This window comes from Delphinapterus leucas, chromosome 19, assembly GCF_059928025.1.
Source record: "Delphinapterus leucas isolate spDelLeu-1000000601 "Yukka" chromosome 19, BTC_Dleu_Yukka2, whole genome shotgun sequence".
Taxonomy (NCBI): Eukaryota; Metazoa; Chordata; class Mammalia; order Artiodactyla; family Monodontidae; genus Delphinapterus; species Delphinapterus leucas.
Genome location: NC_143147.1, coordinates 17,145,255 through 17,157,953, shown reverse-complemented (window position 1 = coordinate 17,157,953; position 12,699 = coordinate 17,145,255). Strand labels below are relative to the sequence as shown.

The window sequence follows — 12,699 nt, the reverse complement described above, 5'->3', positions numbered from 1 at the left end:
GCGGAAGCATTTCCCGGGGAGGGGGCGGGACTTCCGGCGGCGGCCCTAGATCTAGGGGGCGCAGTGGCGAAGAGTCGTCGCTCTTGCCGAGAGTTGTCTTTCGTATCCGCACGTGTCCGCCGCCGCCTCTGCCTCCGCTGCAGAAATGCTGCCGCTGCTGCGCTGCGTGCCCCGCGTCCTGGGCACCGCTGTCGCTGGCATCCGCGCCGCCGCGCCCTCCCTGCCGCTGCTGCAGCCCGCGTCTAGGCCGTGCGCCCGGCCCTTTGGGCTGCTGAGCGTGCGCGCGGGGTCGGTGCAGTTGCCCGGTCTCCTGCGGCCTTGGGGGCCCTGCGGCTGCGGCTGCGGCTGCGGCGGACTGCACACCGAAGGTAAGACTCGTGCACGTGGGCCGGGGGCGTGAGGGGCCAGGGCCTGGGTGGGGTGGGGAGTCCGGGACGAGGAAGTGTAGACCACGCGTGGACAGCCCGGAACCGCCCCTGAAGTCCAGAACATTCTCCCACTGATCGGCGACCAGCGGGTTAAACCCACGCGTGATCGCGTTTCCCGTCTTCCCCCACCTCTGTTTTACTCTGCGGGGAGAGATGCTGTAAAGCCCTGGAGGCCGACTCTATTCTCAGTCTCTCGAAAATGGAACTTTGCAAAAGCCCAAGGTCGCGGTTGGGAGTAGCGTGGTGTTGTCTGTTGGCAAGTGAAAGAGAGTAATGGCGAATTTTTCTTACTTTATTTTGAAAAGTTTTAAGGAGTTCATTGTTGGGAATCACTTTACCAGAATGCGAGCTCAGCTTCCCACTGATAGCTTACAGCATTTTTACAGATGAGGAAACTGAGGCTTAATGGATATGAGTTGGGTTAAGTTCCCAGAGCCGCCGTTAATAGCAGAAGTATTAGAAACAGCCCAAATACAGGTCTCTGGTTGTAGTAACCTGGGTCATTTTCCGTTTTAGACTGATTGGCTCTTTCTGTAACTTATTTCCATTGTAGGGGACAAAGCTTTTGTTGAATTCCTCAATGATGAGATTAAGGAGGAAAAGAAGATACAGAAGTATAAGTCTCTTCCCAAGATGTCTGGAGGTTGGGAGCTGGAAGTGAATGGGACAGAAGCCAAATTAGTGCAGAAAGTTGCTGGAGAAAGGTAAGTACCAGGGGCCTATGGACTCCAGGGAACCAAATCCATGACCCTGCAGGACCTGCCCTGACTTATCCACAACAGCCTTTAGTTAAGGCAGGTACTTAACAGACATGTGGTTTCCGAGAGATCGTAGGATTCATTTGGATAATTTCGTAAGCTCCAGGTCGTTCATTCACTGCACACTTATGTGCTATGGTAGTTCATACGGAGATGGTAAGCAAGTAGCACCGAAGCCAAGTCGCTGGGAGCCTACTGGACCAGTAGAGGCGTCAGTCACTTAAACCCTTGCTGGTGAGGGAGGCTATGCCTTGCCTAAATCTACGCACGCAAATTCAGAAATTCTGACAGCACCGACAGAATCTCAGATTTGCAATGCTGACTTACTATACTACAGGTTCTGGCTGAGGAAAACAAAGCTACTACTCTGTTTATAGTTGAGAAAGCAAGATAAGGGTGGGGTTGCCGTGTAGTAAGGGTCACCATGAGAAAGATGGGAAGACTTTGACCTGCATAAGCTGTTTGTGATCTACCTTGAGTGAATTTTTGTATATGCTGTGAAGTAGGGTTCTGGCTTTTTTGTTTTGTTTTGGTGGTGTAGTGTTTTTCCCTTCATAGGTCAATCATGTATTCTGTAACGTGACCTAAACCACTTTCCTGGGGTAAGTCGTAGGCAGTTTGGGGCCATTATAAGTAATGTTCTAATGAGCATAACTTCATTTCTGTGCCCGGGCGTCAGCTTGGTCCGCACTGTTGCAGATTAGACAGATTTTGTGGCTGAACCTCAAACCTCAAACCGGCAAGGCAGCCAGTTAGCACAGCTCCAGAGGGGAGTGGCTACAGTGCACTGTTGTCTGCAACCCAGCAGTGCTCGTTCCAGATCTCTCAACTTTAGATTCCAATTTTGGAACGTGATACGTCAGGTGAAGGTTCTTGCAACTGAAGATCGTCATTAGTTGGTGTTTGTGGCCTGCTTTGTGATTATAAAACTTCCCACAACTGCTCTGAGGAATGAGCCTGTCCTGCAGCATGTTCTTTTATTTTTTTGGCGGTGCCCTGTGTCTTGCAGGATCCTAGTTCCCCATCCAGGGATTGAACCCAGGCCACGGCAGGGAAAGCGCTGAGTCCTAACCACCGGACCACCAGGGAGCTCCCCAGCAAGTGTTGCTCTTTGTGAGGCCCCCCTCCATGGGGCCAGGGCTGCTCTCCATCCTCAGCTGATGCCACAGCCCTCCAGCGCTCCTTCTTCCCTTCCTCTCGGGCAGATTTTCTTCTAATGGAGAAAAGCTTTTAAAGGACGCTTCTGCCCCCTGCCCGCAGCTTCTCAGCTGCTCAGCACTGGAAGGTGCCCTGGAAAGACGAGGGTGGCAGTGTCAGTTGGCTGTGGCCAGGAGGTGGCCAGTGGACACAGGTTGGCAGTGAGCCCTGGATGCCGGCCTGGTGACAGGAGCCCACACATGACTGTATTTGGCTGAGGAACAAGTGCCTAATTGACTTCCAGCAGCCAACACATAGTAGGCCCACTTCAGACCTGCTGAATCTCTATCTGTGGGTGGGATGCAGGCACCCGCATTTTGGAAGTTCTGCAGATCAGAGGTGCATTGTTTCAGCAGCATTTTTAACTGTAGCAAGCCTCAGTATCTACTCCTCAGTTAAGAGGACATCCTCTGTTGTGTTTTCTCTTGCCTTTCTAGGGTCACCGTCACTTTCAACATTAACAACAGCATCCCACCCGCATATGATGGGGAGGAGGGGCCCTCTGAAGGGCAGAAGGTTGAAGAACAGGAGGCAAGTCTGTAACACTGTGACCAGCCTGTGCCGCCGCCTTCCCACGGGCTGTTCTGGGGGCTTGCAGGAGGAGCATTGGTTTTTGTGTTGTTTAAATTCTCTTAGCACTAGGAGAGAAGGCAAAGGACAGCCATCCTTGGGCCTTTTCTTGTAGAGCACCAGAACTGTGTGGCCCCTTTTCTTTCCCAGGGGCGAAGTAAATTGTTACCTTTAGGCTTAGGCTTTATAATTTGCCCTGTGTTCATTTAATAGAGAGGAATTGAAACTGTCTTAACCCTTCCCATGATCAGGAGGTAAATTATCATTTGGAGTGTTCCCAAGTGAGGAGTGCTCTCACACGTCCCAGGCTGGTGATAAACACCAGGCAGGGGCGTCAGACACTTCGCCTTAAGGTGCTGCCCTTCTTGCTTGGACCTGGATGGTGCTCAGTCTTCAAACATTTTAGGAAGCAGTGTGCCCAGCCTAGAAACCAGCCAGTGTGAGGGCCACAGGGTCCCCAGGCTTTCTGGCTGGGTTGGCATGGTATTGTCTCACGACCCAGCTCAGCTCCCTGGAGCGCTGGCCCAGCACTAGGACCGCCCCGCCCCCAACACACACTGGCTGGCTCACCCTCAAAGCGGGGGTTGCTGTGCTTTAGCCAGAGGCACCAGCCTGTGGTCCTGGGCTGTAATAGAGGAAGATCCCGAAACAGCTGGGAAGGGATTTTGGAGCTTTAGGCCAGCTTTGTAGTGTATGGATGTAGAAAAAGGCCCAGGAAGATTAAGTTAATTGGCACTCTCGCTGGGGCTGGAGTTCAGATTTCCTGATTCTAACCTTGTAGAATTAGGTTAGAACCTAGTACGTATTAGGTTCTAATATGTAACCTTGTATGTTCTTTAAACAAGTGGCGTGGCTAATAGAAGTGAAATGCTGTACTAAATATATGATACTCTGCCATCCAAAACACAGTCTACACTCTAGAAAGGATCCACAGGGTGGGTTCAGCCCAGTCTGTCTGAACAAGCTGGTACATGGCTTTAATACTCTGTGTTAAAGGATCCTAGGCTCCTTATCTGGGAACACCATAGCGTAGCAGTGGCCATCAGACCCCCTGAACTGAGACCTTCGGTCCAGACCCCTGCCAACAGAGACATTTACTGACTCGTTCTTGTTTCCCCAGCCTGAATTGACGTCCACTCCCAATTTTGTGGTTGAAGTTGTAAAGGATGGCAGCAACAAGGCCCTTGTGCTGGACTGTCACTTTCCAGAAGATGAGGTATGTAGAGTGGAGTGCTGGCAGCCCTGGGGACAAGGAGGGCCTCCGGGGACCTTCCTGGTCCCATTTAGCTGATACTAACATTTTCTAGCTTAGACCAGCAAAACTGGGAAGACTGGGGTGGGGGTGGTGAGGGAGCAAGGTTAAAATCTGAGTTTCAAGCTATAAATAGTCCCTTTTCTTTGCACGAGTCTGGCTTGTCCTGGGAAACCTTTCAGTTTTCCCCAAATATTGTCTCTTGTCAGATTGGACAAGAAGAGGAGGACCAGAGTGACATTTTCTCCATCAAGGAAGTGAGCTTTCAGTCCACTGGCGATTCTGACTGGAAGGACACGAATTACACGCTCAGCACAGATTCCCTGGACTGGGTGAGTGCTCGACAAGGTGATGGTGCCCTTGGGCCTTACAGGGGAGGGTCTAGTCCAAGGCCACACAAAGAAGCATCTAAGTAAGTGTCTCAGGTGCCTTCTTCTTTTTTTTTTTTTAACCAATGTTTCTCCTTTTAGGGCTTATACGACCACCTAATGGATTTCCTTGCGGACCGAGGGGTGGACAACACTTTCGCTGATGAGTTGGTAGAGCTCAGCACAGCCTTGGAGCACCAGGAGTACATTACTTTTCTCGAAGACCTCAAAGGTTTTGTCAAAAGCCAATAGAGAAGACAAGCTGCCAAACACCTTAATTTTATGGCAGGCTTTGGCCAGTGAACAACACCTACTCTGAAGCCGGACCCACATGCTTTGAAATGGTTTTCATCCCAATATCATGGAAAATAATTCAATATTAACTTATTTCTGTTGCCTCTGATTTACCATTTATTCTCTACAAACCTGTTATTTCTAGATTTTTGTATAACAAAATGATGGACAATAAAATCTCCAAGGTGATTGGTCTTTTCTATTTCTACTCCTTCCCTTTCAACCTGCATTACGAAACACAAAGAGCAGAGAAAACTTTGAAACGTTTTAATACAAAATAAGTTATAAATGAAAGATTTGTATTTACAAGGCCCCTTCTCAAGACAGAACTTGTTTCCAACCCAGTAGATCGTGTGCATCAGGGTTGGCTCTAGAGGATCACAGCCCAAGTATCACAAGCCTGAATTTAAATAGAAAAAAGTTAGCTTAAATTATATTCCAGTCACAAAAGCAATCTCAATATGTGGTTAAAAGTTGCAACCAGTAATGACATTTATGGTGCTCCTTCCAGGAGCTGGGCTGCCTCTGTCCCTCCCCTTTCGGGGAATGACTGGCCTTTTTAACTGAAGTGACTTCACTTTTCTATGCAAGTAAAGTTCCTCAGAGAATAAACTGCATTTTTAAACATTTACCTCTTTGTAAGCTATTTCTACCAGGGTGGGAATGAAACCAACCACCGACCCGCTTTTACCACTGGGTCCTGTGGGAGGCGTACCAGACAGCTCATGAGAAGACTGGGCTTTTCCTCTGTTCCTTCAGTGACCGAAAATGCCGGCGTATGGGGACACCATGCACTGTGCTCATTCACGCTGTCTTCTAAACAGGCGCGAAACTTTTGCTCTGTCACCTCTGGAGACTGAAAAACAGAAAAGTTAAACTACAGGCTAACCTTAGTCGTCTCATAGTCAACAGGCTGAAAATCCCGATTCCTCACACCATCCTGTAACTGGCTTGCTGTGATGGCCTGATTTCTCGGACCTTTAGAAACGCTCACGATCGTGCTGAGAGGATCTCTTAAATAACGTCCATCTGACCGCCTCTCCAGATGGACCAGCGCTCTCCACTCCTGCCCTGAACACTGATTGATGCTCACCGCACCAGGAACGTCCAGGGCTGGGAGGCTTCCCAGCCTCCCTGTGTTTCTGCCTCTACCAGCCGAGTGTATCCTTACCAAGAGCCAGTGCTGCTTGGTCCTACCTCTGTGCTAACTGAACTTGCTATTGTAACTGACTGACTTAATTATCTACTATGTAAACCAATGAAATAAGAGAATGAAACAAAGTTATGTTTTTGTGATAAGTGGAATATTGAAGAAACAGTCAAAAAGATGAGTCCCTAAAAAGAAAAGGTGTTGAATTAGGTAAAAGATGGGGAGGAAAAAATCCTGAAGTGCACTCAGCTTCTTGATGCACTTACAGAAACAAAACAGGAAATGCTAGACTATGCGCTTTAAGAGCAGTTTATAAAAAGCAAAAACAAAAAAAACCTCAGCTCTCCAATCAGCAGAGCCTCGCTCAAGGACTGGCAAATAAGTGTATATGTTTAAAACTTCCTACAAAATGTTTCATTTGTATAACTTACCACTTCAACGAACTGGCAAACTTTTAGCCACATCATGTCAGATAAGAGGGCTCCTATATTTTAAAACCACTGACACTTAAAATTCTGAATACAGCTGTGTCTTCATATATGGAAAAATTTTATGTAAATCAGATACCAGTGTTTCCAATTCTAAACTGGGCTTTCTATAAAGCTCTTAAGCAGCGGTACATTAATAAGTACCTCACAGATACGCTGTCTGTATTCTCACCATGGATGACTGCAAGCTACCAGTGTGAACTGAACATGAAGTTGGGAAGAGATGTGTGCAGAGGTGACACGGTCTGTGTGAGGAACACTCACATGAGATGGGATGTACAGGCCACACTGACACATGACCACACCGCTTGCTATTCTCAGATTGTACCTGGAAGCAGAATTGGGATCCCAGAGCATTACGGCCAGCAGACCGGGATCCCCCAACCTTCCCAGATAATAGATTTGGGGGGAAATTCCACTCACCTTGGAGTGTGGGATGGGAACAAATAATGCTGAAAAGGTTGTGAAAACTCTTACTTTGTACACACAGGACAGATGAGGGAGTTTGCTTCCCACTCAGCCAGCATGACGCTGAGACACTTTTCATCAAACTGCAAGCTCTTCTCGTACTCACTGATGATGGACTGTTCTGCAAGGCAGAGGACAGCTGGCGTGTTTCACCGCACGTCACCTGGGTCGCCCTGTCCTGAGTGCTAAGCTTCACTTTCAAAGGCACCATCCACACAAGAGAAAAATGCGGGCAAAATCACACAACCAGTCACTAACTACTGCTCAGGCTTCATCCTGTTGGATCTTTCCCCTCCTGTCTGTCCTCTCCTTGTGAAGTGATGAGGCTAAGAGACAAAGAGACAACTTTCACACCCATCTCCAGAGGCCACAGGGGCAGAGATGAAGAGTGGCAGGGTCCCAGGGGCGGCTGGAGAACGCGGACGCTGACGGCTTCGGACGCCAGGCCCACCTGGCTGAGTCTAAAGTGAGCTGTTCGCCAGTGTCCACAGACTCGGGCTCTGTGTTGTTCAGAACGTGTGTAGCAAACATGCAACAAGCCCTAGTACTTAGTAGGCCTGGGGTACAAAGATGAAGAAGGCTGGTCCCTGCTCTTGATGAGCTCACCATCTAGGCTTCGGAGCAGGGGTCAGCAAACCACAGCCCACAGGCCATTCCAGCCCACCTAACGTTTTTAATTTTTAAAACATTTTTGGCCATGTCACAGGGTATGCAGGCTCTTAGTTTCCCGACCAGGGATTGAACCCGTGCCCCTGCAGTGGAAGCATGGCGTCTTAACCACTGGACCGCCAGGGAAGTCCCCCACCTTCCATTTTTTAAGTAAAGTTGTAATGGAACAGCCACGCTCATTTGGTTTATGTGTGGGCTGTAGCTGTTTTCACACTACAACAGCAGAACTAAGTAGCTGCCATAGTCTGAATGGTTACTATCTGGCCCCTCACAGAAAGTTTGCCGACCTCTGTTCTAGAGGGTTCCTTATGACTGAGTATGGCAGAACACAGCAAATTCTTATCACTGCACGTTTTTAAATTCAATATACCCCAAGAGAAATATTTAGTGAGTCCTGTGTTTCACCACTAAGATAGGTTTTGCAGGCAAGGATAAAGAGAAAATCAATTAAAAAGAAAAAAGAATTAAAATCAAGGAATATACAGTCTAACTGGAGTCAACACACCAATCATAATAACTAACGTTTGCATAGCGCTATGTGTCAAATGCTGTTTTAAGTTCTTTATATATATTAACTTCTTCACTACTACTTCCTTATTTTGAAGATGAAGAAACAGGCACAGGGAGATTAAGTGCTTTGCCCGGCACCACACAAGTTAAAGTGGTAAAGCTGAGAGGTGAATCTTAGCAGTCTAGGCCAAGAGTTCATGCTCTTGCGTCCTCAAGATAATAGCTATTGTGTATTGAAAACTTCCTATATGCCAGGCACTGCTCGAAGTCTACACATATTATTTAAGCCTACAAATAGTTTTGTAGTTTTACAGAGTCTGTTATCTCTAACAGATGATAAAAACTAAGCCTAATCAAGATAGGGCTATGTGAGATAAATGACTTAATTATGTAAGGTGCTGAATTATGCACTCTGTGGTGCTACGATTCCGCAGGAAGGGGGCGCTCACAAGACCCTGGGGAGTCAGTAAAGAAAAGATACAAGAGAAGGTACTTAAATTAGGTAGCGCAAGAGATCTGATCATGCACTATCCTGTAAGGTGACAGGATTACTACTAATCTATTAACAGAGAGGTACTGTCGGATAGAATAGACACGGGAACTGGATTCACAACACTGATTTTACTTCCCAACTCCACCACCAGCTGTGCAACCTGTGTAAGACACCACTCTTCTGTCTCACGCTACCTGGTAGGGGCATCATAAGGGGCACCATGCCATCATAGCATGGAAGGAGAGGTCTGAGCACAAGGCCTGGAAACAATGACTATTATTATTGGGAAGACAGACAGCCAAGACCTTAGAGGAAAAACAGAGACTTCTAGACACTCGACTGAAGATGGAAATAATGAGTTAAAAACATTCTGTTCAGAAAAAAGCATCAGCATTAGAGCAGCTAGAGATATAGGCAGGAAGAACTATTCTTAGACTTCACCTTGATCAATCAGCTCCTGTTGGATTTCCTCCAGCACGGCCAGGTCCAGCGGCTCCTCCAACTGCAAGAGAAAGTAGGGTCAGCAGAGGTTTGAAGTTATGATCAGCTGACAAGACCCACAATGATTCACACTTGGAGGCTGGCTTGAAGAACACAGATTTAACTGAGGAAATCAACCCAGTCCGTCTGTGGAATGTGCCGACAATGCGGTAATGCGGCCACGCTGAGCAAGGCATCAACAGGTGATGAACCAGCCAGTGACAAAATAATGGCACCACATTTGGGGGAGACAGTAGAGGGTAGCAGCTAAGCATATGGCTCTGCTAAAGCTCTGTGACCATTAGAAGGTTCCTAACCTCTGTCAACCTCATTTCAGGCCTCTGTAAAGTGGGAATAAAAGCCACCTGAGAGGGTTATTGTGCGCACTCATTGTGATTATGTAACTCAGACATTTGGCACAATGTGGGACACATAGAAGGCACCAAGTAACGCCTCTTTATTATAGAGAGCCTTGATGTTCTCAAAGCAGTTTCCCACATGTTTCTTATACTGTCCTCACAATACTGACAACATTATCTTCTTCATCTTATAAATGGGAAAACCAAAGCTCAAAGAGGCAGAGTTAAGAGTCAACAGCAAAACCAGGATCAGAATTCCAGAACTACTGACTTCCAATCCAGTGCTCTTCCTGATACATGGTAAATGGTCTCCTATCCACACCCAGTTCCTAACCCTGCCTGAGATTAGAACAAGAAAGTTCCTGGAGACCTTTTTAAAAAGAGAGATTCCTGGCTCAGGCCTACTGAATCAAAAGCTCCAGGGGTGCAGCCAATGAGTGAAATTTCTTTCTTTTCAGTTTCAGAAGTGATTATGATGCAATGATGCAGCAGGTCGACAGCCTGGTATTTATGAACCATTAATTAATCTAGAAGAGTCTAACGTTAAAGGTAGAAGAACCTGGGTGAGAGGCCGTTAGAATCCTGACTGGGGGCTGGAGGGTGGATGGGTTTAGAGGACTTGGGGAAATAGGCAGAGAGAGGACACTGGCATCCTTGGTGCTAAAAACACATCCCAGCCTGACCTGAGCCAAGGCCTCTGGCCAGCTCTCCACCGACTGCAAAGCATTCCACTCTTCTTCCATCACCTCCTGCACTAGAAAGGTGTTCTGAGCTCCTCCTGATATATTGCCTCCAGCCTGGCGATATTTGTTTAGGAGCCTGTCCCGGCTGTTTCTCATTCTCTCCAGGCATCCCTTGGAAGAAGGAGAAAGAGGTGAGGGGGCAGAAAAGGCAATTCCGTCAAAAACAAACAAACAAAAAACACCTCTTAGATTAGTTGTTAAAACATTAAAGGAATTTTATAGACACAAAATTTCAACTCTAATCCCAACTATTGTTATTTTGGCACCTTCCTCTCCAGCCCTTATCCACGTGTAGATGGGTGAAATTACAATGCTTGGGTCACGTATTTCCAGATTGACATATTTCATAGTCTATCTTTAATGCTAGCTTGCTTAATGGTTGGGTGATAATAGCGCAGCATCCGCTGTGCTAACAGGACACTTAGGTTGCTTCCTAATTCTTTTCTTTGTGTTTTGTTTTTGTTTTTAAATAAATTTATTTATTTAATTTATTTATTTTTGGCTGCATTGGGTCTTCATTGCTGCACACTGGCTTTCTCTAGTTGTGGTGAGCGGGGGCTACTCTTCGTTGCGGTGCATGGGCTTCCCATTGTGGTGGCTTCTCTTGTTGCAGAGCATGGGCTCTAGGCACATGGGCTTCAGTAGTTGTGGCACGTGTGCTCAGTAGTTGTGGCTCACGGGCTCTAGTGCGTAGGCTCAGTAGTTGTGGTCCACGGGCTTAGCTGCTCTGTGGCATGTGGGATCTTCCAGGACCAGGGCTTGAACCCATGTCCCCTGCAGTGGCAGGCGGATTCTTAACCACTGCGCCACCAGGAAGTCCCGCTTCCTAATTCTTGCTACTCTCGATATGATGCTGGTAGCCGCCATCCTGTACAATGTTTCTCAACTTAAGGCAATCTTGTCCCCTAGGGAACATGTGGCAATGACTGGAGACATTTTTGGTTGTCACAGCTCTAGCTGTAGGATTATTGACATCTAGTAAGTAGAGGCCAGGGAGGCTGCTAAACATTCTACAATCCTAGAACAGCACCCCACAACAAAGAACTATCGTCTTCAAAATGTCAAGAACCAGGACTGAGAAATCCTGCTGTCGACAGTCATTTCTAGCATCAGATTATTTTCCTGGGATATATCCACTACTTCAGAGATTACTGGAAAGACAGGCCATGGTACTTACAGGAACCAGACTGAGCTCAGGATAGGTCAGAACTGACCGTAGGCTACAACCCTGCTAAGACTTAGTGACGGAGGCTCAGAAGAAATAGTTTGGAATAGGAAGAGAAATAATTTCCGGGATTAGAAATAATGTCTAATTATTCTATTACTCTGTGGAATAGACATAACGTCTCTCTCGCTTGCGGTGAGTGTACAAGGTGCCTCTCTGGTGTCCACCAACCCGACATCAGCGGGTGATGGTGGTGCCACCGTAGAGATGTAGCGGTGCGGTCGCGATCACACTTTACACTGAAAGCAAACCCGAGTCCAAAAGGAAGGCTTCCTGGGCCCGGGCCGGCCCGGGCAATGCCACACCCAAAGGCACAGAAACTCCCGGAAGTGGCCGGGCGGTGGCCGAGGCCCGGACCTACAGGCGAGAGGCTCAGGTTCCAGGTCCACCTCCACGGACACCTGCTTCACCCGGCTGGGCTGAGAGAAAAGCACGGAGGAGAGCGGTTGCCGGGACGGACTAGGGGAGTGACGACAGCCCGGCCAAGGCTTTCCAAACCCCACACTCACCTGCCTGAAAGCCTCTTTCCAAGGCGGCGAGCCCACCAGTTTATACAGCGAGCGACGCCGAGACCCTGATCCCTCTGCCATCTCCTTTTCGCGGGAGTCGCCGCCAGAAGGCCCCGCCCCCGGGGCGCGTGCAGAATCCTGGGAGTTGTAGTTCCTGGGTGCTGGTTGCACCAGATCGTAGGGAATTCTGGGAAGCGTTGTCCTTCCGGCCGGCCCCACTCGGAGACAGGCTTGGGCAATCCCAGAATGGGTGACTAAAGAAGTGACATTTATGGGCTTCCCTGGTGGCGCAGTGGTTGAGAGTCCGCCTGCTGATGCAGGGGACACGGGTTCGTGCCCCGGTCCGGGAGGATCCCACATGCCGCGGAGCGGCTGGGCCCGTGAGCCATGGCCGCTGAGCGTGTGCGTCCGGAGCCTGTGCTCCACTACAGGAGAGGCCACAACAGTGAGAGGCCCGCGTACCGCAAAAAAACAAACAAAAAGAAGTGACATTTGTGAGGTCTGCCCAACCTGGATTGAGGGAGGTAAGTCTTGAGGGAAGGTTTTAGATGTTTAGGTTTATCCAGGTGGAGGTGGCCACTAAGCAATTTGATACACAGGTCTCAGGCGCTTTACCCCCAGCTACTAGACTTCCCGCAACCCCAAAGCTTTCTCTAAGCAGGCACTGGCGTGTTGAACTTCTCGTCCCGCCCCCTTTGGCTTCAGAATAGGCTTGACTGGTGATTGGCTTTGCTTTGG

At 48.4% G+C, this 12,699-nt stretch overlaps 3 protein-coding genes across 4 annotated transcripts in view; 2 read left to right on the top strand and 1 right to left on the bottom strand.

Annotated features, from left to right (window-relative positions):
* The first annotated feature begins 54 nt into the window (after positions 1–54).
* On the top strand, positions 55–5,056 carry C1QBP (complement C1q binding protein). Its single transcript, XM_022596038.2, has 6 exons — positions 55–368; positions 982–1,132; positions 2,821–2,914; positions 4,074–4,169; positions 4,415–4,537; positions 4,676–5,056. The coding sequence occupies exons 1-6, from the start codon at positions 146–148 to the stop codon at positions 4,823–4,825; spliced, it is 837 nt and encodes a 278-aa protein (XP_022451746.1). The 5' UTR covers positions 55–145; the 3' UTR covers positions 4,826–5,056.
* Positions 5,057–5,119: 63 nt separating this feature from the next.
* RPAIN (RPA interacting protein) lies at positions 5,120–12,624 on the bottom strand. Of its 2 annotated transcripts, XM_022596036.3 has the most exons (7): positions 11,962–12,617; positions 10,168–10,338; positions 9,087–9,147; positions 6,983–7,094; positions 6,770–6,833; positions 5,583–5,723; positions 5,120–5,267 (listed from the first exon to the last, which is right to left on the bottom strand). In XM_022596036.3, exons 1-7 carry the CDS (start codon positions 12,451–12,453, stop codon positions 5,238–5,240), a joined length of 1,071 nt encoding a protein of 356 aa, XP_022451744.2. In that variant the 5' UTR covers positions 12,454–12,617; the 3' UTR covers positions 5,120–5,237. The 2 variants fall into 2 exon arrangements, with proteins under 2 accessions (XP_022451744.2, XP_022451743.2); XM_022596035.2 differs by having other exon boundaries at positions 5,120–5,723; positions 11,962–12,624.
* NUP88 (nucleoporin 88) overlaps positions 12,159–12,699 on the top strand; it is a 31,689-nt gene continuing 31,148 nt past the window's right edge. Inside the window, exon 1 of the mRNA XM_022596087.3 lies at positions 12,159–12,485. The gene's annotated coding sequence lies outside the window, so the exon portion shown is untranslated. The remainder of the gene's footprint in view (positions 12,486–12,699) is intronic.